At 40.0% G+C, this 26,696-nt stretch overlaps 1 protein-coding gene across 42 annotated transcripts in view; it reads right to left on the bottom strand.

Annotated features, from left to right (window-relative positions):
* Trpm3 (transient receptor potential cation channel subfamily M member 3) overlaps positions 1-26,696 on the bottom strand; it is a 764,333-nt gene that overhangs the window by 203,404 nt on the left and 534,233 nt on the right. For 26 of the 42 annotated variants that reach the window (XM_063249808.1, XM_063249797.1, XM_063249827.1 and 23 more), the window contains exon 7: positions 16,456-16,530. The exons of the other annotated variants lie outside the window; for them this stretch is intronic. In XM_063249808.1, the coding sequence (XP_063105878.1) occupies positions 16,456-16,530 (75 nt within the window). The remainder of the gene's footprint in view (positions 1-16,455; positions 16,531-26,696) is intronic. 42 annotated transcript variants of the gene reach the window in all.

Raw genomic sequence — 26,696 nt, 5'->3', positions numbered from 1 at the left:
ATATAGTGACATTAAGCTTTCTGTCTAGTTATGTCCCTACGCACGGTGCTTCTGTATCTGAGTAAAAAAAATGATGTCAAATAATGACTGTGACCCAAAGCAATGCTTTTCTTAGCCCTATTTTGTGGAGGCAAAGATAGCAGAGCACTTTTATGAATCTGATAAGAGCTAATGACCCTTTTTCTAGAAAAGGAAGTGGATAGATACAAAAACATTTCAATGCGCATTCAGAGGTTCCTAGATTCATTTTGTTTGTTTTTCTTTTTGGTTCTTGGATTCTTAATGCCTATCTCTGAATGTCTCGAAAATGGACCTTGTAAGATAAGGGACATAGTAAAACCTCACCTTAAATACGCCCATAGTTTTAAAGAGCATTACTTTGTGTTATTTACGCAGCTCACTGAGGCAAGTTCTGGGATGATCTTTCAAACAAACTTCTGTATCCAGAACTGCACCCCATCACCACTGCCCAGTTTTACTGGTTCACCCTTCCATGGGGAGCATGGCAGTGAGGGGGGCTCCTCTCTCCCTAACTCTGTCCATCCTTATTCTCTCTCCCCCTTGTTTGACATTTTTTCCTGCTCATACTTTTTAAAATTACATTTGGAACACTGGCTACTTATCAATCTCTACCAATATTCCCAGGCTTACAAATTAGACTCTACAGGATATGACAGTGCACTTTTTTTAGTCACACACACACACACACACACACACACACACAGAGGTTTGGAATTCCCTGCTGGATTCACTGAGCTGACTAGAAGAATTCTGTAAGTTCCTTTAAAGGTCCTCACAAATGTATGTCTTACTCAACTATGCCTATTGGACATTCTCCCCCATTCAACCTTGGACAAAGTTATTTGGATTTACATTTGATGATATATCTATCATTCAAGGAAAGTTTAGCTGGATCCCAGGGCCACCTTTTTTTTTTTTTTTTTTTTTTTTCTTTTTTAAAACAAATTATTGTTCTTATGGTTTTGGGGAAAATAGGTTAATTTCTTAGTTGATTGCAATCATTTTTCATTTTCTTCGCTAACCAAGATTTGAAGTAGTTCTTAGAGATTTCCATTAGGATTTAATTTTAGAGCAATATTTAAGTTGCTTTAAGCAAAAGGAGACAAGATGTTTGCCACACTCTTTAACTCTTACAATTTGAAGCACTGTAGCAAACAAAAATGTGAGTTTGGGTAACAGATTTAGCAGCTTCATTCTATGGGGTTGAGCAGCAGCCTTTGGATTATACACGGACCCTAATTCTCTTAGACTTGTCACATCTCATTCTGACTGCGTGACATTCACATGGGGGCTCCCAATAAAGTGGAAAGTGACTAACTTGTGTTATATGGATGGGGTTAGGCATTAAAGAGAGACATGTGTTGGGAACAGAAGAATGCCTTCAAATTCCTAATGGTTTTCTGTGTTTTTTAAAGTCTTTATCTCTTCTGACATGAAACCATAATCTACAATTGGTCAAGGCTCTTGGGAAAACATTTGATGTGTTGTAGGAAAATGCCTGAATTGTTGTTCAAACATTGTGGCTTTATGGAAAGATCATCAAATATGATCTAGGTGCATATGGGCCTACACGATCCTGCATTTGTTCTGGGAAATTCTTTATATGTAGGCGAAGATGGAACACCCACTGTTCTTTACCTAGTTCTCAGTGACTGTCGGTCACAGATTGTGGTTATTGCAATAAAGGTCATTACTAAAAGGGGCTCTCACTGGATATGTGAGGTGAAAACCTTTCCAAATTCAAGTACAAGTCTTCACACTTTTCTGTCTACTAATAACATGGATGCAGTTAATTCCTGGCCTTGCCAGCTCTGCATTACATGACTCTTAATAATTTAAATTTTTTTCTAGAGAATTTATGTGTTTGAAATAATGCATATTGTGACATCCTCAATCTGTCTTTTAATCCATGGTTTTAATTTTTCCTAATTATATAAGTTGCACAGAATTAAAAAAGCATTAAACACCTCTTCATCCAGCTTTTTATCAGGATGGGCTGGGCTTTGATTCAATAGTTGATCCTCCTACTAGAAACATAATCACAGTGTCTTGTACTCAGATTGTAATGCAGTCTTAAAAACTATACCCTTAAGAGTATTTTTTCCAACAGAACTGCCCACAGAGTGGAGGGACGTGAGCAGCTATTTTGGTGATGGTTGGGAAGAGAGTCAAGCTGTCTGCCTCCGTTGTGATGGGTACCGAATTATTATCTACTTGGCTTCAACCTGTATAACACTAAAGTTTTTCAAAGTAGTTTCAGAATTAGACTCTTGATGGCCTTGAAAATTTAGTGCATCTCTATTATGACTTGCCAACTGTAAGATGGGTTCATGAAACTACATAAAACTAGTAGTTATGTCTGATAACCCTTAAAAACTTTAATCACTAAATTTAAGATGCTTCTTACAAGAGATATTCCCAGTTTTGAATATATAAATATTTAGGTGCAAATGTGGAAATACTGTAGACAAAGTATATTTCAATATGATGTATTTTTTGCAAAGAGAAATACTAAATATCTTTGAGCCACTTAGGAGTGAACTCAAGGGATTACATGGGGGTTACATAAGAAAAAGTGCATCTTGTTATAAAAGGAATGTATCTTATGTTTTCTACAAAAGCAGGTGTTTTATTGCCTTCATTTTTGGAGTTATGGTTATTATCTGACACAGGTGATAAAACTATATCTGGAATGTGTCTGACCTTATTCTGAAATGAGCATTACACAAATATTTTTCAGGAGGTCTTGGTGATGTACCCAGTTGATGAAGGCCAAATCTGATGCAGTCCAGGCTTGTGTGCATCTAAGCCGATGCTTAGGAAAGCATCTGGAAGCATAAAGTATCACATAAACTATTTAGTAGTTGAAATAAAGCCCCATGCAATAAGCTGTTTCACTCATAGATACTTGTGGATCTTTAGAAGGGAAGAAATCCTTTTAGTAGAAAAGAGAGCCAGGGCCTTTCCTTGAGCTGGGACTTCTTAGGGTTTGTATTTTCAGATCACTTTAGGACTAAGCAGGAATGAAAATAATGTAAATTTCTTCATTTTAAAAATTGTGATTACCAGTCTAGAGTAACTCTTTTGTTGGTTTTTAACTTACTAGAGTTTTCCATATGCAAACATTCCATGTTTAGAGCTAACAGCAGTCTACCAGAATAAACATGCTCATATATTTTATTTTGGTATGTGATATGTTAGCAAATTTGGCTAGAGAGGGAGTATTGTCAAGAGACTGAAATATAGAGTCAGATGGGAAAATGGGAAACTAATGGTGCATGATATTTCTTATCCTTCAGCCTGAGAATCTAAAACCTAATGAATTAATATGGCAATATTTCTTTCTATATGTTTTCAATACAGTTGAATGAATGTATTTTGTGCATTAACAACACGTAGGTGTTTTCATAGGAATCCTGCACTAGCCCCTTCCAGCAGTCTTCTGTTTGGGTGTTGTATTCGTCCTTTGCTTTTTCATCTAGAAATCAAAGGCTGAAGTACAGAACTGGGGAAGTAGGTAAGGCAGAGAGCGTACAGGGGTCTCATGTCCCTCCATCCAGTCTCCCCATTAGAACCCACCTGTGCACAGCACTGGAGAGGTGGCCTTTTACAGCTGGTTGGATGAAAGGCAGATACCAGACCTGCCATGGGTCAGGTCTACTTGCTTGAAAGTGGGAGGGCAGATTCCAAGCCCAAGGTGAAGAGCTAGGAGGAGCTGTACTTGGGGAGTGAATCTCCAATTAACAGTGATGGCACTGTCAAGGGTAAAATAATGCACAAAAATGTTGTTTGCAGGAAGAAAATGGGGCCAGAAAGGGCATTATGTAGGAGAGAGATCACATAGTCCAAGTGATAGGGAGAGAAAAGGGGTGGGGGAAGAGAGAATGAATGAGTGGATGAGGGGGAGAGGAGAAGAGGACCATAGTTTGCCAGTCCTTGCTATGGATATATCGTTTTTCCATATATAAAGAAAATAGTTCTTCACATACTTTGAGTGAGTTTCTGCATATCACTCCCTGGCATTGCCCTCTGCAGTCTTCCCCTGCTCACCCAAGGATAGTCTGTGCTCAGCCTTAACTACCCTGAGTCTATGCATGGCCACTTCTCTAAGCATACAAGTACTCGCTCCCCGCTGGGACTTGAGACTTTCTTGCATAAAAGGACTTTGGGTTAGCAGAACTGTGCTTTTCTAGAGGTGGGCCTGTAAGAGCAACATTTGGGTCATTGTTGGGTGTGTGCCTCCTCTCTTTAGTGGGGTCAGGAGGGGCTTCACTTCATGTATAACCGATGGCCAGGAGGGAATTTGTTTGCCAGGCACAGCAAGCTGCTCTGCTTCTCTCCCTGAAAGGAGGAGGCACTACCTATGTGATTAACAAAAGAGGGGGCTGAGATCCAGGCTTCCCAGAGGTCTAAGCCAAGAGCAACCCCTCTCTCTGAATATCCTCAGTTCCTGGGAGGCAGCCCCGCTTTCTATGTCCTATGTTTCTATGTCCTGAGAATCTGTCAGCTCTCACGTGGCAATATGGCCCCCAAGCCTGGGTCTCGCCTGATCTTTGTGGGCTTTGCTGGAAGGACTCTGTTCCATCTCACGATTCTCTCTAGGCCTTGAGCAGCCTATTTAGACAGATGTCTCATGCTTAGTTTCGGATTCTCAGGTGCATCTAAGCCGATGCTCTGGCTTCCCGTTGACTCTTCCCCTGATGGGCTCTTGGCTTGACTGGGTCTCATCTATTTCACCTCTCTGCTTCTGAAAATCCTAAAGCCAGGCTAAAAACACTAGCCAGAAATCATGCATGTCCTAGAAGGGCAGAAAGGCAGCTTGAAATAGATCGATATACCCAATCTATTTTGGTGTTCTACATTGTGTCTAACACATAAAATAGTGCACGATTCCTAGGGTGGTGTGCATAATAAATGAGTTTATTTCTACAGCACTTATTATGCAGTCTGGCACTCAATGAGAACCTCATGGTTAAACAATCATAGGGATACTTAGTTATATTTATTATACTTATCGAAGGTTTGTACTTTGAGTAAATGAATGATTAATAAACATGGAAGAAAAATGAATGCACTTCCTGTTTAAGCCACAATGGGAAGTTCTGTCATATAAATAGTTTGAAACATACTTTTTTATTTTTTATTAATTTATTTATTTGCTTTTTTCCTGTACCAGGTATCAAACTCACAACCTTGCACTTGCTAGGCAGGTACTTATGCTGCTGAGCTAAATCCCCAGCCCCAAACATACTTTTTGAAAGTTTGAATATTTTTTTATGAAAATCAACAATGTTAAGGAAAATATATATGCTTTTATTTTGTATTTGAAAGTTTCAAACTTTCTGCTTTTGGTTGGGTGACCCCTTGTACCATTTCCCCTTTTTGCTTGTTGTCTTTTGAGTTGTACAGTTGGGAAGAGATGTAAATACTGAAAAAAAAAACCCATAAGCCAACCCTCAGTATAATATGCTTACAAGCTGTCTTAGCTTTTGACTTACTCAGTGGGAACATTTATTCCCCTATGGCTGGACAACTCTGACTGAAATAGCCTGCAATTAATGTCAGTGTACTACAGCCCATTCAGGCAGCATTCCTGTGAACAGTTTCAGTAGAATGGAGATGTCCAATCCCATGGGCTGTGAGACAAGCATTACTTTCATAAAAGGAAAAAAGCCAGCATTATATTCTCTGGGGCCATTGTTTGGAAGCTGACTGTGTTAATGTAATTGATCTAGGTCTACAAGCAAATTCTCTCAGGCCAAGCTATGGTCTTAGTTTGTGCTCTTTTCAAAACCCACATCAAAAGGCTGACTTGGTTGACTCAAGTATAAGGTAACAGGAGTGCTTCTAATTCACTACACTTGATAATACTGCACCCTCTTTCCCTTACAGAGTGCCAGGATTTAAGTGCATGGTCCATGCAGTTCCTTTGGCTTTTTGGGCAAATTAGCAAGGAACAGAACAGCTAAGGGTATGATGGGTTGCAAGATCACAGGGAGACCCAGGCCATGATTCAGGGAGAGGCTGGTGCATAGGAAATGGCTGAAGTCGTGAGGATGTTGCTGGTGGTGGTTTGCACTTCCAAAACTATATTCTTTATTTTTTATCTGTTAAAGGAAGCTGCAATTACTTCTCCCTACCCCAAATGCAAAACATTCTTCTTTAAGGAATGTTCTTTTTGTCTTCCTTTCTTATCCCTCTGTTCCCATGTTAGAGACAATTCTTCCCCAGGCTCTTGTCTTTTATACCCTTTAGATGGAATTAACCATTCTCATTAGTGTGACCTATTTTTTTTTTTTGTACTGTGAATTGAAGTCAGGACCTTGCATTTGCCAGGCAGATGCTGTGCCACTGAATATATCCTCAGCCCATGACCTATTTTTTTTAAAAAAGCCATTGCCAGTTACCTTATGAAGTTGTCAGTCAATGATGATGGTATAAAGGAAAAAAATTCTCACAACACCTTACATAACTCTGTTTTTGTAGTTTTAATTCATTAACTACATATTGAGTATTTCTTTTTCTGTGTTGTATAGATTGACCTATGTTTTCTTTTGTAGTGCTGGGGATCAAACTCAGGACTGTAAGACACATCCCCAACCATAGGTAGGTTTATCTTTGTAATTCCAGTATACTATGTGATGCTCCCTATGTAGTAGTTGCTCACTAAAACTCAGGCTGCAGAAGCAATGCAGGAAGGCAGTGTGCCGGATGATTGCACAGAATACACATATCTCTCGTGGGTTAAAGAATGCAGTTATTTCTGTGGAAATTTTAAGTGTCTTATGACATCAGTAATTTTCCCCTTGGTCACCTAAGGGCCAAGGTATACCAAGTTATGATTTAAATTCCTGTACATTCAGGAATACCAGTGGCTCACAGGTTACTGAAATTGTTCCCTGGTTTCTGTGCCTCCCCAAAGATCTTCACACAACTGCTAATTAATACTCACAAATGTGAATTTTTTCTATAAAATGTAGTGGGTCCCACTGCATATAGAAAAAAAAAAGCCAAAATCTTTTGCTGTGTTCCTATTGCAGGTCAGTCCCCCAGGGCTCCCTTCTCACCACACCCCAATCCCACCAGACTGATCTGATCCTCCATCGCAGGTATTTTGGGTTTCCCCTCGCTCTCCTAATACTGAGAGAAGAGTGATTTTCTCACATCTGTTCTCAGCAAAAAGTTTTTCCTAAGCACATCCATCCTTTACATCCTCTGTCTCTACTCACCGGGCCCCCAGGGAAATCAGTGACCAACTGGGTCCAGCCAGCTCAGTCTGATGCCCTTTCCTGAGGCATCTGCCTGCCTGCTGGAAGCTCCCAGCAGCCCTTGCAGCCCTGCCCACAGATGTGCGGTGAGCTGAGGAGGCCAAGGCTCACTGTGGGCTTCTGTCTGCTTTTCAGTGTCATCAGTCCTACTTGGTCATTGAACCAAAAGCAACATCTGCCCTTCTGTGCTAAGTAATAAAAATGATATTTTGGGTTTTACCCAGTCCACTTGTATTTCTCACATTGTTTAGAATTTGCAGAAAGACGTAGGGTACTGTGTATTTAGTTTAAATGTTTCTGAGCCCCACACAGCTCTCTCAGGTCCTGTTCATTTTGCAGCCCTTTGTAGTCCTGCTGTTCACTTTTGGTTGTTGCTGTTGCACTGGGGATTAAACCTCATGCTTCGCGTGTGCCAGGCAAATGATTGTCACCGAGCTCTTCCCGTCCCTTTTCTGTTTTATGAGACAGGGTCTCCTTAGGCTCCCAGGTTGGCCTTGAACTCGTGACCTTCCTGCCTCTGCCTCTTGTGCAGCTGGGATTACTGGAGTGTGCCATCACCCCAGCCCACTGTTCATGTTTTAACAGGTGCATGCTGGTAGTTACTGTATCTGCCTTGCTTTAATGAAAGTTCTGGTGCCTCCTTTTTGCAGAGACCTCATCCCTGTTAGGTAACATTCTGACTCCACTGTGCTGCCTTCTCAGACAATAGTTCAAAGGCACACTTGTGAGTAACACAAAATATAATGTACAGTACTTAGGATATGTCTCTTGAGACTAGTTCCACTGAAGAGTGGGGAATAAACTGACAGTTACACAGGGACTGGCTGTCACACGGTGGAACCGTTGATGTGTCCAGTGGAAGACAGTGATGACAGTTGTTTGGGTGGCCCTGTGCTGTCTTCTCACAGGCTTCCATGACTGGGCCCCAGCAGTGTCAGAGGCCTGCAGAAGGAGCTGGTGGGTGCACCCATGTCACCTGTCCATCTGGATTCCATCTGGAGAAGCCCAGATTCTCACAGGCTGGGATGGTTACTTCAGCTCAGCTGTGCGGTACTTTAAATGGAAGCTTTGATATTTTTCAGAATTGGACCCAGCTTAGGGAACAAAGTGTCCGGGCCCCTAGGGAGACAGATGTAAACACCGGTTTACATTCTTCCCCTTGCTGGAAGGATGCCCAGGAAGCTATTATTTCTTCTGAAATGAGTAAGAACTGTGAGACTGAAATGGGAACCGAATTCTGTTCCCCCTGCGGCGATTGATACACTGTAGCAGCTAAAGTACAATGGATAAGGCTGACTTTCCCTCACCAGAAAGGTCATTAGTACAACTAAAAGTACTGACAGTCATTATCCATAAGTCTAAAGAAAGGTATGGGTTATTTTGTATGGATTACCTGTATTATTTGAGATATCATTTTGTGGGTCTAATTTCTGACAGTTGAGAAAGCTGATAGTTTTATTTGATTATCTGGGCATGTTTTCCAAAGCTGGATCACGTCTATCCTGTGGCTAAACCCTCAGTGGGAAATATGGATGAGAATGCTGTGGGGGGAACCTTTTGCCTTTGGTTTTGTGTTTCATGTGGGGGCGTTTCATTAGCATGCCACAAGCAGCCTCTGATGGTCTTTCTCTGTTTTTCTCAGACAGAGCTGAGTAACTGATAAGTGAGATAGTTGTCTCTTGATGGGAGAGAGCTGACTACTAACAATCCTTCAGTGAGGGGAATTAGTTCTTACTTTCCCCCAGGACAGTGTTAGTGATCTTGGTGCAGAGATCACTGTGGTACAACGTGGTGAACCTCTCCAGGCTCCAACATTATGACAATGCTGCCTTTTCTGTTTGTGGCGGTCACTCTGCAGTGGCATCAAACTTGAGCCTCTGCTTCCACTGTATGGGCATGAATTTATTTAAGTATAAATACAGATTTTTCTGAAAGACAGTTTTTCTTGATTTTGTTATAGTGCCTTACAAGTAAACAACAATGATAACATGTTAAAAAAAAAAAACTAACTGCAAATGCAAACAAGAAAGTTACTGAGGAATTTCCGGCTTGCAATGGAAGATTTAGTACAGAAATATTCACTGCGACGAATGTTTGGAAGCAGTTGCTCTCTTCCCTGGGAAGAAACAATTGATAAGCACCTACCAGGGATATGGTGCTCATCAGGGGAAGGTTTATATGCTAATTCAGGATACCCAATAACCCTATGGTGGAGGTATTTTTATATCCATTTTACAGTTCAGGACATGAGGCATTCAGAGAGTACATTGCAAAATTCACAATCCGATAATAATCTGAGCTGAGATTCCAAGCAGAAATCTGCGGGAAGTAACAGTGCACCCTGTAACTCGGTTGTTTCACATAAAAAGGGGATGATATAATTTATACAACTGGGACACATTTGCAGGTGTGGGATCATCACTGCTAACTACTCTGGTGCAGCAGGTATAAACTGCAACTATTTAATCTTGGACAAACCAGCATGTATGGTTACCGTAGTATAATCACCATATCCTCATTTCTGCTAGCTTTAAAATAGCCAATCTCAGATATTTAAAAATGATGTGCATTTGTTGCATTATTTCCTGGCTTAAAAAGCCTAAGAGTCAGGGTTTCCCTCTGTTTCCTGGGATCGAGTTTCTCCTTCCAGCTAAACCTCAGCTGTTCATTAGCAGAGTTGTTCCTGCTTCCGATACACAGAGGAAAGAAACTCCAGGGAAGGCTTAGATCATCAAGCAAAACAAACAGCAGCAGTGTAGCATCACCTGCCTAAATTGTGTATGGGGGGAAACGTATCAATCAAAAAATTTTCCCATGTTCTAGTGTACCTGTGGTGGTGCTGGAAATCCCTGCTACTTTTCCTCTCAGAAATAAATGCCTCAATATATTCTATCACTTAAACACATCTGGGCTGAGGATGAGAAATCGGGAGATAGTCATGGCCCAGAGCATGCACTGGGTACTCCTGGTTCTCAGTCACTTGAGTATGCAGCCTTATTATGCTGTTCTGTCACATTGGTGAGAAACAGCTATGGCTTTTTCCTGCTGACACCAAAAATCTACTTGCATGAGACTATAAATGCTAATTCCATTATGTAGTAAGAAAGATATCTTAAAGTGATCACAAGAAAGTGGCACTTTCAGGTCTGATTCTAATGTGCAAAAAGTAGTCTATTCATTGAAAATTATTACAAGAAAGGGGTGTGTAGCAATCCCCATTTCAGATTATGGACTCTTCTCAGTAGTCTCTGCTCTAGGTAGAAGGTTCTTGATGTTAGGTGCATCAGAATCAGTAGAAAACTCCCTGACAGGGTCCACTCCCATAGCTTCCCCTAGTTCCAGGAGACCTGAGAAATTTTATTTCCAATGAGTTTCCGGTGATGCTTTTGCTTCTGACTCATGAACCACACTTTGAAAACAAGTGCACTAGCCCAAAGCTGCAGGAGGAAGAGGTCTGTTTGTTTGTTTTCTATAAAAAGAAATAAAATCTAGGACGTGTTTGCAGCAAATGATGGCAAAAGTTCATGGAGGAGGATTGAAAAGACCATGAATAATGTTTCCAGAAATCTGAATGTCTAAGCCAGACATAAGCAATTTCTTTGTATAGAGGGTCAGATAAGTAACCATGGCCAGCTTTGCAGGCCAGGGACATGTGATTGCAGTGTCTCAATTGCAATAAAGCTTTATCTTCAGAATTGATGGCCCCCAGGACTTGGCTCTTGTCCCCAGTGAAGCCTAACTAATGTGGTAAAACTGAGTCGCATAAGACAGTATCTGTTAGTCTGTTAAACTTGACTGCCTGTGACAATGAGAAACTGGTCAGATTGGAGACCAGAAGCCAAGCTGGCAGTCATGTGAGTCATACGTGATTCGTACGGAAGACCCACATTCTCGCAGTGTCGCCCCTAGCGCCAGGCACTTGGGGCTATGTGCACATTTCAAATCCAGTGTGCCGCCACGCATTCCATTTCAAATGTCCTAGTGCAAACTGCCCGCACATATATTTAGTATATTCTGTACCCGGTCCTTTGCCCGAAACTGAAGAACATATGTAGTAAAGTTTATTACCCAGAATAATTTATTGGCTTCCTGATTAGATTTTGTTTTCTAGTAGTTTCCCTCTCCTCCTTTAAAAGGGTCTTTGGGATATCTATGGTGGGGAGGGCTGTGTTGCTGGTCATGGATGCTAAAAAAACAGAAGTTGCCTGAAGATAAACTTACTGCACAGATTTTGTAAAAATAAAATTAAAGCCAAAGCTCACAGTTGGGTGAAGGGGAGGAAGAGAAAGGCAGTTGTTTTTGATTGGGAGAGATGGGAACAGGTAAGCTAGGGAAGAAATTGTCCAAGTCAGGACATGGAGAAGAACTCACAATGTGGTGGTCTTTCCCCAGGTCTCTTCTTCACTGGCAAGACTCACTTCTTGGTCCTCTGTTGCTCTTATCTTTCCCACCACACTACTTAAAATTGCAGACCCTACCCTGAATCTCCTTTTCTGCCTTGTTTTTCTTTTCTCTTCAGCATTTCTCACTATCCAACATATATATTTTATTCCTATTTATCTTTTTTATTTTGTGTCCTTTGATCCCTAGGACAAATGGATGGAAATTACCATAGACACTTTGTCCAAGGCCACTGTTGTGAGTTCTACCATGGCATGCTGGACTGTGGGACCATGAATCCAGCAAATATCCCATTGGATCTATTTGATCTGGGGGTACCAGAGCTGTCCACCTTGAGATCACGTAGGCTTGGTCAATCAGTAATGGCCTTAGCTGAGGGAAGTTTACAGGTCCTTTTCCAATTTTCCAAGTACCCTGTAAGAATGTGTCAAGAGAGTGTTCTGGGGGTGCTTTTGTTATGATCAAATATCAATATCCTGGTCCCTAGGAAGTCATTGCAAACATTCCCTGGAAGAAAGACTTTAGTCTTTTAGTTTTTTCTTTTACTTCCTGAGGGAAAAAAAAGAGCAGTTTTACTCTACCACAAGCTTCCATGATGATGTACTACTATCTCACTGTAGGTCCAAAAAGAACATGGCCAGCTGATTACAGACTGTAACCTCTAAAGCTGTGACCCAAATGAAGCTTTTCCCCTTATATGCTGACGATCTCAGGTGTTTCTAATAATGAAAGGAAGTTGAGTAAGACAGAGGTGGGTGGAGGAGAATTTTAATAAAATATTGAATTTACCAAGACTTGGAATTAGATTTACTTGAATTAAGAAAAGTTATTATTACATGATATTTCCTAAATATTTAAGTTGATAAAAAAATTCTTTTGTTTGTTTGTTTTTATTGAGACAGGGTCTTGGTATGTAGCACAGATTGGCCTTGAACTTGCTAGGCTGGCCTTGAATGCCCAGTCCTTCTGCCTCAGCCTCCAAATCATGGAAAGTAATTCAGTGACAGTTCTCATTACTTCAATAATGAGAACACACCAGGAGAACAAAGTATATCTCACCCCATGCATTCTAAGAAAACAAGACCTGTGCATGCAAATACAAGGGTGAAGCGGGTTTTCTCCTGCTCCCCCAGCTATTTGTGTGTGGCATGCCATGTGCAATTACCACTTGCTTTACCACCTCCCTGAGAATCTCACAATAGGCCCTGAAGGCTGCAGAGTCAGTGTGCACTTCTCGTGTTTTCCTTCTGGCTGCTTAATGAGGGCCGGCTCAGCTCCCATTTGTGTGATGACCTGAAAAGCTGACCCTTCAGTCCTTGTCTCCTCCTTTTGGCAAAGCCAAGCCTACTTTTCTACTCTGCCTCTTTCCAGCAAGAGCTGCCCACAGCACCCTGTGTGGACCTAGAGATGCCAGGACTCCTTAAGAGTCTTTGATCCCTCTGCCTGTGCTTTGGGACTTCAGTGTCTGCCTGCTGGGTGGGGGCAGGCAGAGCTCTGCTTTGCTTTCAAAATCTGGCCTCTAACGCAGAATGGGAACAGCCTGTTCAGTATGGGGAAAGGCTGCTTATTTGTTGCAGCCAGTGGTGTCAAGAGGGGGGAAAGTCAGCTGTTTGCTTATTTGTTCATTATTAGAATGTAAAAATCTTTTTCTCAGCGTTAATGATCTTGAGCTCAGGGTTCAAGATTAAAACATTTTAATTCTGTTAAAATGATGACAGCTTTATTAGTGGCATCCAGGAGCACTATTTCTAGTCACACACGAAGCCTGTGTGAGTGGCATTTTACTATGGCATCCACTAGTTTCAAAGGCCTGAAATGGTCAAAACAACATTTTTGAAGAGATTGACAAATTATAAATGTTAGAGAGGACTTTGAAAGGTCCTATGATAACTTTCCTGTCCTCAACCACTTTAATCAAATAAAATCGCAGCCCACTTTTCTTTAAGCTCCTTAGTGGATGAATTAGTGTATCTTCTCTAAATATATCTAATTGTAAAATTGTTGTTCGGGCAGAAAAATACTCATTCAGCACAAATTTTCCATTTATTTTATGTTTGATTTTCTAAAATTAACCATGTATATTTCTACCAAGCAGATTGATTTTGATCCAGACTGAAAAAGCAGCCTTGGGTAATTATCATTTTAAATATGTAGGGGAAATCAATAGTTATTTTTTTTTCCTGTGTAACTGGAAATACTGAAGCCACGATGGTATTGGCTGTTAAAAAATATTCTTAGACTCTTCATATTCACAAGATGGAAATGATTTAACAGTGATCACAATCTAACAGCAAAGCAATCAAGTCCCACAGACTGAATGCTTTCACGCCGATGAGTCAGAGGTGGTCTTTGCCTGTACATGTTCCTATTTACTTTTCTTCCTTGAGTCTATATTGTTATGTGTTTCTTTTCTAGCTTTTAATACAAATTCTTCTATTACATTTCCATTGGACAATAAAGCAAAGCTAAAATAAGGTCAGGAAAAACAACATTGCCATTTACAATTGCAATTTATTGAGCACCTACTCACATGTGTCTGGCACTGTGTTAAGTTTTCAGGATGATACGATGGGTAAGACATGGGCTCTGCTCTGTAGGAGTTTATACTCTAAAATCATGGGGAATGGAGCAAGGAGAGTGTGGATAATCACTCTCCCAAAGGAAGCAGTGCTATGATTGATAAAGGTTTACACAGAGATGTGTAGGAATGTGAGACTCACAGGCAGGATGGGGACAAAGATTTCTGAGCCGAGATTTAGAGCAAACATAGGTTGTGGCCAGACAGGGCTGGAGAGGATGGAGTTTCAGCAAGTATCAAAAAGGGACAAAAACATATCCAGTGGCCTCTGTTATTTCAGGAAACTGCAACTATCTTGGAATGGGTGAGACAGAATGTTCACATGGTGTCAGGGCAGAAAAAGAAGCTACAAAAACAACTGATGAAAAATACTTAAGGTCTATTAGGTAGCAAAACGACAAGGAAGACATTGGGCCCCATCAAGACAATCTTTGTTGTCATTATAGGAATCTATTGTATCTGACCAAGAAGAGTCTATTTTTCTGATCTTGAGATCCAAATGCCAGTCAGACATTTGCAACCTAAATCTTTCTAATCTGCAAAGGAATCTTTGAGATGTTCCCTACATGTGAAAGTGCTTAAGTGAATTTATTAGTATGGCAGGCCTGCACATACTTATTTCACTATATGTCCTAATCCCTGAACAAGTAATTGCAAAGTGGAACAGTCTCTTTGCTGAAAAACACAGAGCTCCTAGCTTGAACAGGATGAGGGTCAGGAAAGCAAGATGGACGAACTCTTAGAGCAGGTTTGACTAAAGAGTGTTCTCCCCAGAGTTATTCCAGCTTCATGGTCTTTGCTAATAAAGTGACTTTCATTAACAATCACGGCAAACTTTTCATTAAATGAAGATATGATTGGGGTTTCAACAGTGTTGGTTTCTCCATACAAATTAACCTTCAGAGAAAAGACCCTCTGAAAGGCAGAGGAAAGTTTGAACAACATGGTCAGTTGAGAGCATCTGATAAATGGCAAGTTACCCCCTCTCAAGTGAATTGATTATGGATTTAGTACTTGCAATTTGGTATTAGTCCTTTTCCTTGATTGGTTGAGGCTGCAGGAAGTCTGCAGTGAGGTGAACAGATTGGGGCATGTCCAGAAGACAACAAAATGTCCTTGACACACCTGCAATATGCTCAGAGGACACTTAACTTCCTCTTGAAGTCATGTGATTTGAACTTGTGGCTGTTAGTCTGTGGGAGTACAATTAACCCCTTCCCACTTCCTGAGCTCCCTGCATAGGTTCTGCCACGGCCTGCAACATATAGAGTTGTTATCCCTCTCATGGCACAGTTGTGGGCTTAATGATGGGAAATTTCATGTCATGGTTGTCCCAATGCATTTGATGATGGTGCAATGATCAAAAAGATGCCAGTGATGACAATTGAACGTCCCTTTGCCTTCCCAGCCTCCTTCATATATTCTCAGGCATAGGATGACAAAGGGAAGTCCACGAGTCACATGAAGAAAGACGGTAGCCATGGATACACGGTCAGGAGCTCCTCTGCTGGCCTCCTTCCTCCTCTCCATCACCTTCCCATTCCATCCTCATTCTGTTTATCACCATCTTGCCACTACCCGCCATGCTCCTCCCAAGGTCCTATTTGATGATTCATTCCAGCCTAACAAATGCTTAGCCCACGTCTGACTCAGAGGTGGTGCTCAAATGTTGTTGAATGAAATAATGACCTGCAAGTTTTCCAATGTAAGACAATTTTCAGGGAGCCTCTCCTTGAACAAGATAATACTTGCTTACATGGATGGAAAGGGTGAAGGTTTTGGGCTCATAATAAAACCCCTGTTCACATCTAACTGTTCCAATAGTTGTATTTAAGGTAAGGATGTAACCTCAGTGAGATGCCATTTTGTTATGTGTCAAAAAGGAAGATAACTCCTGCACTGACAGACTGATGGATACATGAAAAATGCCTTGCATACCTCCTAGAACACAAATGCTGACTTCTCTCTAGTAGCAGTGTAGCAGAACTGCCAAACTGTTCTGTCTGGTATCTTTAAGATGATGAATACCGAGTCGCTAATCCCTGATCCTGTCGGACGTCTTAGAATAGAAAAACAGTCAGAAGGGATGAAACAGTTAGGAGTTTTTAAAGGAAATGAAAGCTTCTGTGTTAATTTTTGTGGCTGGGGTTTAAGAGGAAATTCAAATTTTCTATTAATTATACTTACCAATTGGGTCTAATTGGCAACTACCCCAAAATGAACAAAACAAGCGGGAGTCAAGAGAGAAAAACGGCAGGCATCCTGTCAAAAAATAAAATCTTTGAAATTTCTACAATCCAAGGGTAGGATACATATTTTATTAAAGCGACGGATCACCCAATTTGCATGAATTTGTACGTGTGACCACAGCCCATGTTGCACATCCAGGACCTATGCCAACCACTGCACAGCCTTTCTTAAAACTTAACAGGTTCTTAAAATCACCATCCCTTCACTGCAGGAAGTACCCTTCACACTTCACTTCAGCCTGGATAACTACTGGGTAGGTGAAAGGGTTATAATGATTTCATGTTAAGTGCTTGCACCAATGTGTGGCACTCAGTAGATCCGTAAGAAATGTGGTTGTATATTATTTTATATTATTATGTTATTGCACTGATAATTATGAATCCTTCAGTTTGGTGTTTTCCAGGACAGGAATTAGATTTATCTTTTAAGTGTACTGTCTGATTTTTGGAGAAATAAGATTTTTGTTCTCAAATGATGAGCTATAATGCAGCTTAAAAAAACTACCCTTTCAAAGACTAATCTAAATGCTTTCCTTTTTAAAGAGAAACTGAAAGAAATTCCAAGGTGCCATTCAACATGAACCATGTTGTTTACTGGACTCACTGCCTATATTCTTCACTCTTTCTTTCTCTCATTGGCCAAGATACACATACACAACACACACGTATTCATAAACATATACGTATATGTGTATATTTCTTTTCCAGAAAAGCCTTTACAGTATAATGACTCTTCTACCCCAACTGGGAGATGAATTCGATGGTACGGTCATGTCTCCTGAGTTTCTGACTTACTGAACAAACTATCTTGGGCTAGATGGCCCAGAAAGCATTTTACATTAAATATAGGTCTTAATGGAGAAGCCTACTCACATGAATAACGCTGCTTCTGTCTTATTTTTGTTCCTTCCCATAAAGAATATTTAAGGTCAACCTCAGACCCTAAGGCTAGTTATTTTGCCCCTCATTTCCCAGGACCAAGCTAGACTTTGAGAGCAGGCTCTTCCTGGGGAAGTTGTTGGGGTGCGGGAGCTGGGCAGGGTGCTGCTGTTTGGTTGTGAGAGGCAAGGCAGGCACTGTTGATGGAAGATCGCTTGGTCATGCTCAGAGCACATAACCTGGCCAAGCTGCCTTCTCACAAGAATGGACTCACTGGGAAAACCACAAAGTGGCATCCCTCAGTGCACAGGATACAAGGGTTGGTTCCTCTGGGTTCTCCATAATTTGTAGATTAAAAAACCATGGACACTGCTGGACATTTTCCAGGGCGTTTCTAATTAGCATGTTTCTTAGAACACAAAGCCTGCTCGAACCAACTCTCCAGGCTACTCTACCACTGTGTATGACAATTAGACCACTTACTACATGCTCTGAGCAAGTCCCTCAATCACCAACCATGTGACCACACCTCCAACCCAGCAAAATTTCACACATGTGTGTGGATGAACTGGAGAAAAACTGTTGGCTTAGTTGCATCTTCCCTGTAGTGTGAAAAGCAAGCTGGTGTTTTTAGTGTATTTCTCCCTGACTTATCAAACCCTAATGAACAAAAGTTTAAATGACTCTTTGGTGGAGAACCAACCAGGTAATATTAGTGTCATAGTTAAAAATGAAGATGTCGAGGTAGCATGCATTTATCGGGTCTACGAGTGTCTTGGTATTTCCTTAGTTACCTTTCAGGACATAGTTTTGAAATGAGGCTGATTCTCTAAACATATTACTTCTGTTTGTCACTCAGGGGGATGGAAAACTTTTTATTTATCTGAATTCTTAGAATCTCTTGTCAAATAGAGTAAGAAAAGCACTTCCTACACTAAGAAAGTGTCGTGACACTGAACCAAGTATGGCAGACCTAGGATTCTGCAGGCTAGATTCAGATGAAAACTGCCAAGTTGACTCACTGCGTGAATTTCTGCAGGACACTTGACCTTTTCCAAGTGACTTTCCTATTTGTAAGATATATATATATATATATATATATATATATATATATATTCCTGTTTATCACTTTGATTCTTTATTCTGTCATAATATCTCTGTATTAACCAGCCAGCAAAACAGAAACAGTGAAGCCTGTATGTATTTTTCTTATGATTTTAATGATACTTCCTGAACAGTAACTCTAGTTTACATGGGGTTTTTATTTATGGCTGCAGCTGAACTTTTGCTTCTTCTGACAGAAGATAAAATAATGAAAAGTAAAAAAGTATAGACTACATGCAAAGCAGTAACCTTCTGCCCGTTGAAAACTTTCACTTGTGTGACTTTCAATCCTTTGCCTCCATTCTGTCTGGTAAATCTTACTTGGGTTTGGTCCACCAGGTATCCATAAATACACCAACCAGAAATGTTCCTCTGAGCACCCATGGGGCTTTGAACCACTCAAAAATATTTACCCCTTATTGCTCCACAAGCAGCTTTTTGTATGTAGAGAAGCTATGAATTAAGGGGTACAGGTGTGTGTTCATGACAGGCTCCAGGGGTTCACCGTACTGAGCTTTGCTAACTTACTTGGATTTTTTGTTTTCTTCTTGGTAAATTGGAAAAATAATGGTACCTATCTCAAGTTTTTTGTCAGTTTAAATCAGCTGTTCCTTGTCAGTTATTTTAAACTAGTTATTGTTAACTTATTTGTAAAACTAAGTTTTTAGTACATAGCTATGCCTTAATCTTGCACCCCTATCATGTTTTGTATATTGTAGGCACACAAATATTTCTAAAGTAAATGCTTAAAAGAAATATTGTCAAGAGGAAGTAAAGCAAATAAGCAACTGCTATTTTAAGTGACAGATATTTGCGTTCTCGTGATTGTCACATTTTGAAAGGGTGAGGAAATTTGACATGTAATTTGCTTTCATACGAAGAATCTGTAAAACTATAGTTGGATACAGAGTGTCACGAAGCTCCTTCTCCACAGTGAGCAAGGAGACAAAAGCCAACAGTTGTCTGAACAACTATTCAGGGAGCTGTGTTACAGAGGGGAGAAGAGCCTGAACTGTGAGGTACCCAGGAGCGTGACGAAGGGAAGTGAGCAGGTTGAGATTTTACTCATGATAGGGGCATAAATATAGGGCATTTTGATCTCCCCATTGTAATAACAGGATATTTGATTATAATTAAGGATTGGGAATAAATTTATGTTGTTCTTTAAAAATTTTTTATTAGCACACGTTTGTGGTACACGTTTACGGTACGTAGTGATCACATTCATTGTGGAGTCCGCGTACAGAGTACATCTTCAGCATCCTCAGGCTTTTTACTTCCTTTTTTCCTCTCTCCATCCCTCTCCTCCCCTTTACTGCCCCTTTTCCATTTGCAAAGGCTCTATCTCCAGTTTCCTATTAACTATAAGAGAAACCACAGGACATTTAAATTTGTGTCTGATTTGACTGCTTTTTCATTTACCAACTCCAAAGAAGGAAGATGATTTCCGTTCTGATGTCTGGTGTTATTAAATCTAAGCAGAAAAATGTATTACACTGGCTTCCTGGTTTTTATACGTACCCTTTATATCTAATTTGAGACTATTGTTACTCATGTGTCTGTACCTAGCTGTCTTTCCTTGGGCCTCCTGACTCGATGCTTGCATTGTGTCTTAGGAGGAGGAATCGCTGGAAGACTGAGTGAGACAGAGGGGAAGGAACATCTAGTGTGGCTCAGATGCTTCCGGGCCCACACGGGTCAGGGATGCTGGGTCACCCCAGGGGCCAGGGGAGATGTGGGTCACTAGGATAAAATAATAGAGTGAACAACTTGGAAAAAAACCCCACTAATGTACAACACAAGGACTAAGGTTTATAATAGTATTCTGCATTCAGGATTTCTACTAAATGAGTGGATTAAGGCTACTTTCATCACAGGATATGATGGGTAACCATGGGCGAGGCAGGATATATTCATGGGTTCCACCACAGTGCTATTTGCTGTTTTACTGTGGCTGTCTTATAATATGATGTATACCTTAAACATATACAGTAAACTTTATTTTTCTAAAAGAATGCTATATAATTAAGACAGAAGGGTACTAAACTTCCATATTATGTGGACAGCCTGATTTCTTCTGCTTTTCTCTTTCTGTTATGAAAGCAGTACCTATACACCATAAAAAAATCAACATCAACAAGTTTTTAAAGGTATAAAATGAATAGTTTGGCTGCCTGCTCCCTTTCCTAAGTTTCATTATAAATACTAATTATTCACTTGTATCCTTTGTTCTATAAACATGTGAATATATTTAAAAATCATATTAAACATATGGTTATATTATTGTACAACACATTGTTAACTTAAGCAATGAGAAAATATCTTTCCCTCTGGTGATTATATTATCACAGCGATTTCAGAATATTTTATTATATACCTATTTGCATATCAATGAATTAGGTTATTTCTATTTTATTACTGTAAATAATATTATAGTAAATGTATACAGAATAAATTCCTAGAAATAAATTTTAATAGGCTTTTTAGTAGAGTGTGATAAGCACATTTAAAATCAAACTGAGCTGGCCAAATTGTCTTTCAAATGAAGTTGCCCTAGCTGGGCATGGGGGTGCATGCCTGTAATACCAGCATTTGGGAGGCTGAGGCAGGAGGATCATTGTGAGTCTGAGACTAGCCTGAGATAAAAAGTGAGCTCAAGGCCAGCCTGGATTGCCTTGTGAAACCCTATTTCAAAAAGACAAAAAATCCCAAAACAAACCAAATAAAGTTTTCCTTATTTATACACCCATTAAAAATGTAAAAGTACATATTTCTATCTACATTTATTAACAATAGATATTTTGAATCTTTGGTTTTTGCCAATTTGACAGGCTAAAACATTTCATTGTTGAGGTTGAATATTTTATTCCCCATAATTTCTCTGTTGACACATTTTGCTCATTTTCCTATGAAGATTTTCATTCTTTTTTATTGATTTCTAGGTTGTCTGTATATTGCAGAAATTAGCTTTATGTCATGACTACTAATGTGTTTCATTTTGCCATTTTTTTATGAATTTATTCACTGTATTTTCTAATGGATCCCTAAACTTCTCTATAGAAGCTTGGGTTGGGTGAATGGAATATTCCAGAAAAAGTTATGATTTTGGTATAACTATCCCTAACCTATTTACCCAATCACTCAAAATGTACATTGCTGGCTTGAGTTGTACTCCTAAATAATACTCCATAATTTATAGATCAAACATTAGACTTCTCCTGGATTTCAGTACTGAGTTGTATTCTACTAAAGTCTTGTTAAATTGCTCCCTGGGCAATGATATATAGGGAATTGGGATCTCTAGGGGCCCCAGGCAGAGTGACCATATTTCTGCACCTTGTCTCTTTTCCCTAGCTAGTAATAACTGTGGATTGTAGGATTTCTGTGAGTATGAAGCACTCTGACATGAAACTCTCAGCCTAAAGCACATTTCAGAATCACAGAGTCTGAAACGTATAAAGCAGTGGTGCTAAGATCAAGTGCTACCAAACTGTACATTATGATTCGATTTATTCATGAGTTCCACCTATTAAGCTGGTCAGTGCGTTTCCTCAAATGAAAAATTGCTCCTTCGTAGTCATGGAAGAGGCCAATTTGAGTCCATTTACAGTTTTCAAATATATCGAAAGCTCTGATATACATAATGTCTTATGTCCTCATCCAAGGAAAAGCAGATTTAAGATTCATCACAAATGAAGTCCATGGTAGAACGACTTCCCAGTAGCGGTGAGGTTAGGATTTGTGTGTCTGGGCTCAGGTTACCAAGGACTTGGAGGTTGTTAAGTGTGTTGAATTTCATCACCACTTCCTAGTGATGCTGCTTCTATGTGTCTTTGAATATGGACATCCTGCAAATAGTGTTTCTCGGGGATGCTAGTGGAATTTAAAGCCAGGTGGTTCTCCATGTGAAACTATGGGAGGATGTTAACATTAATTTCCCCTTCCTAGGAATTTGGACTTTGTCAGCTCTGACCCACATCATGTGCCATCATGTTCATGGTATTCACATAACATCTCAGTGGGAAGGGAAATTACTCCCCTCAAGAAAACATAATTTATTAGGGATGGCATTTTGTTCTACAGAGCGACCTTATTCTTATCATTATTAGTGTGTGTGAGTAAGCACGCAATCTTACATGGATAAGCTGTATTGGCTTAGTGGTGGCGAACCTATGGCACACTGCTGCAGCTGGCTCTTTGTGTCGCTCTAAGAGGTTTGCCATCACTGCGTGAGCACTTCATAATGTAACATATATTTTTGTTTTGCAGAGATTTCTAAATAGCAATATCCTCAAATACCAATTTGATTAGATTTTTTGAATTATGCAATCATTTCTTCTCCTTGTTTACTTAGAAATAAATGCCAAGCCATTCTGATCTACTTCTTTAGAAAAAAGAAGTACTCTGGGTGGTCTCAGAAGATGAGGTCTTGCTGAAATGTCAGTTGCTACTCTGGGTCAAAGAAAAAACATCAGATTATCATTCCAGGAAGCCTTGAAAGTAGCAAAAGCATTGATCATGGAAGTCTGAAGCTACCTAGACACTCCCCTCAGCTAACATCACAAAATAAGTGGTGTTTTTTAAAAAATAAACTCTCCTATAGAGAAAGAATACCTCAGACTGGATTTAGTCTGATATAGAGTTTTCTTTCAAGTAGGGAGATAGAAAATTCTAGCCTCATAATAGAATTTCATACACGCAGTTCACAATATAATTAGATATGCAAACCAAATAAAATTTCCATCTGGCCAGTCCTAAAATAACATTCAAATACAATCAACACCTTAATCAAACGGAGCCTGAAGAGAACTTGATTTTTGTCTTCATTCAATTTTTTGGGGGGGAGGGAAGGTGAGAATAAAATGGTCAAATATCAGAAGAAAATCTGATGATCAGATATCATTTTTTAACATCTATTCTTGGCTAATTCATACTTCAAGCTCTGAACCTACAAGCAAACATATTCAACACCCCCATTCATGTTTGTGATTATTCTTAGACACTGAAATAGCATGAGTCTCCAAAAAAGGCTTGCATTTTCTTGAGTAAACTCTGTTTACTAAGGCCAGAGTGCCAACTACAGTTTGGAAATTTCAATAATATAGACAAAGTAAAAAATTTTCTCATTGTTGCCGCTGTGACCAAGAAATTATGTCAGTTACTCTTTAATAAGCAATGTTAATAAAGGTTCGACATAATTTTAAATCTTCATCTCTGGAACTATAGAGGAATGTGGCTTAAGCAAAGCCATTGTACAGTTTTTGGAACCTGTTTATTCTAATAAACACCCTGCACTCTGCTAGGCTTCCAGGACCTGGACCTCAGGTTAGACGCTGCGGCAATGAGGCGACATGGACATGGTCCATGGTTTCCCATCTGGGACCACTGCACCACCATGAGGGCAGGGAGGGGACCAGTGTTTTAAAGGCCACACGGCAATCTCCTTTCACACATGGACTGGATGAATTATCCCCTATTCATAAGAGCAGAAACAAAATTCTAAGAGAAATGTAGACCAGAACGTCTAGGTCTACCTGCCACTATCATAAACAAGCTCTTCCTCTTCTCTCCATTGTTCTCCCTTCAAACTCTTGAAAGCAAGCCCCACTGCCTGGAGACTTAGCTAACTTCCCTTTTTGAGAAACAGTTTTTGGTCAGCTGAGAGCAGAATTTGGAGCTAGGAAGGATGATCGTCAAAATTTTAAGATAAAGTTAAGCATGAAATAGAGGATTTTAAAGACAATATATATAAAACTTTGTGGGGTACATTATGGTAACTAGGTTATCTATATAGTATATGATAATGAAATGAAGGTAATAAACATTTCCATCTCTTCAAATGCTAATAGTTTCTATGTGTTTGGAATTCCACACTCTTCTAGTCATTATAAAATATGCTATCGGGTTGTTCTAACCAATAGCCTACTGTGCAATATAAAGCCAGAAATAATTCCTCTTCCTTGTATTTGGTACCCCCCAAATAGGACATATCATAATTTTTACAAAGTTTCATTAAAGAATTCTTAGATTAGTATTTGCCATTATGTTGCTCATGAGTTAACAAAATACTTTTAAAATCTATTCTATGTGTGGCCACCACACATTTAAAAAAATGTTTTAGTACAAAGATATTAATGGGTGAGACGATTCCTTCAATTCCTTCAAGAGTTCCAGGAAGCAGCTGGATGTATGTGTAGAGGGGACAGATGTCACCATGGGCTGATCAAGTACAGACTGGTCGATAACTACAGGGTATGACCATCAGAAATATGTCTCAGAGCTGTCATATGAGTTCTTGATCGTTAGTTATACCTTGGATATTATAATATGCTCTAATTTTTCCATATGCTGGAAATTTTTAATAATGTCCATAAAATCTGTGTATGCTTAGGATTTGTAAAGATCATCAGGATACTAAGATGCTACTTCCTGAAGCAGCCCATGTCTATTTTACCTATATCTTGAATCCAACCACCAGGAAGCACCTCTCCGGCTACCATCCTTATTCAAACCATTGCCATCTCTCCGCTGCATTAATGCCATAGTTTCCTAAAGGCATCTGATTTTTAGTTTGCCCTCACCTCAGTATCACACAACTGCAGTGATCCAGTACTTTAAAGCTTCAAGGAGATCCCATAAATTGTCAGACTCATAAATTCAGCTCTCTACTAAGCTTTTCTGTTGCTCTTTACTGAACACCTGAGTGTTTGTCTCTGCCTTTGTTGTCCCACAATGCTCCTTCCACAGCCCCCTCACTGCACTCAGCCTCTGCTTCAGTGTCACCTCCTCCCAGACAATCTCTGACCATCTAATTGAAGTGACCCTCATGACGTACACACACACAGAGGTATGGCTTCTTCTGCCTCCGTTTTCTTAATAGCACCTTGGACTATTAGACATCATCTATCTACTTATTTACTTCATTACTTTTCCTTAAGATCAGTGAATTGTTTAGCACTGCTTCTCTAGGGGGTGTAATGAGAATTCAATAAATATTTACTTACTAAAGGAATGATGGGCACTGTTCTCTGCATATTAGAAGTTCAAAATATTGCAGCTAAAAGAGTATTATAGTGCGTGTAACTTCTCACATCTAAAAGGTTTGTCTTTAATTGGAGGCTCTGCTGGTTGATGGTAGGAATGACGGGGCAGGGAGAGGATGGACGCTAGAGCACTGAGAGCATTGTGAAACCCTCAACATTTGTAATGCTATTCATCATGGACATGAAAGGGGTGTGTTGAAGAGAAATAGTAGACAGGTGTCCTGAGCAGGATTTACTCTATTATTAAAGGAAAACTTCTCCAACAAGATTATAGATTATGTCATTTGTGTGAAAAATAGGCTGTGAATAGGTGACTGCAGGTTGCCCTAAGTGACGAGGATGTCTGGCTCTTGAATTAGGCAGATGCTGAGGGTTTGCAGCCACTGCCAGGGCTGTCCTGAGTGTGTGGGTGGGGACAGTGCTATTGTGATATGGCGTCTAATTGGCAGGAAACTGAATTCCACAGTTACACTTGAGGTTTCTTACAATTTTGAATCAGGAAGTGAAAACACAAATGGAATTTTTAGACTGCTTTATACAACGTAATTTCTGAAGGGAAGAACCCCATTATCGCCAGTCACTGCATAAAGGAAAAAGTATCGAGACCAGAAATCAGGGTTGCTGCTCTGCATTTTCTACTGTTTTATGTTATGACCAGGTCCAGTGTTAGTCTCTCTTCTCAGTTCTCTCTGGAGGCTTCTGTGTTCTCCTGGACTTCTTTTCTTTGCAGCTTAGTGAATGGGGGTGTCCATGTCAGTGAGCCTTGGTGACCCCTGACCTCAGTGGAGCTCACCGCTCTCTCCTAGTCTTGAGTGCCCAGTTCAGAGTACAACCAATAACTTATGAGTCACTTCCTTAGAGGTGACCCATCATCTCAGTGCTAAAGGGACAAGGGACTTTCAATGCAAGAATCAAAATAATCCCAGGCAAACATGGACAGGTTGGTTACCCTACCACTCGTAAATTTAAGGGTAGAATTATAGCTCATGGGCAAATTCTTTACTCACCTCCTTTTAACTCTCATTGCTTTCAAGGATCTCTCTTAACTTCTGTAAAAACTTAATTATATTCACTGAACAGAAGCCTGTGATTTCTGTGACACCTCAAGAATAGTCTAGAAAGGAATTCCCCGGTACTTACATTCACACCTCTG

The sequence above is a fragment of the Cavia porcellus genome, unplaced genomic scaffold (assembly GCF_034190915.1).
Source record: "Cavia porcellus strain 051 isolate PalLab524CR breed Dunkin Hartley unplaced genomic scaffold, mCavPor4.1 scaffold_1, whole genome shotgun sequence".
NCBI classification, from domain to species: Eukaryota; Metazoa; Chordata; class Mammalia; order Rodentia; family Caviidae; genus Cavia; species Cavia porcellus.
The sequence above is the reverse complement of the archived record's forward strand: the minus strand, read 5'-3'. Positions and strand labels throughout refer to the sequence as shown.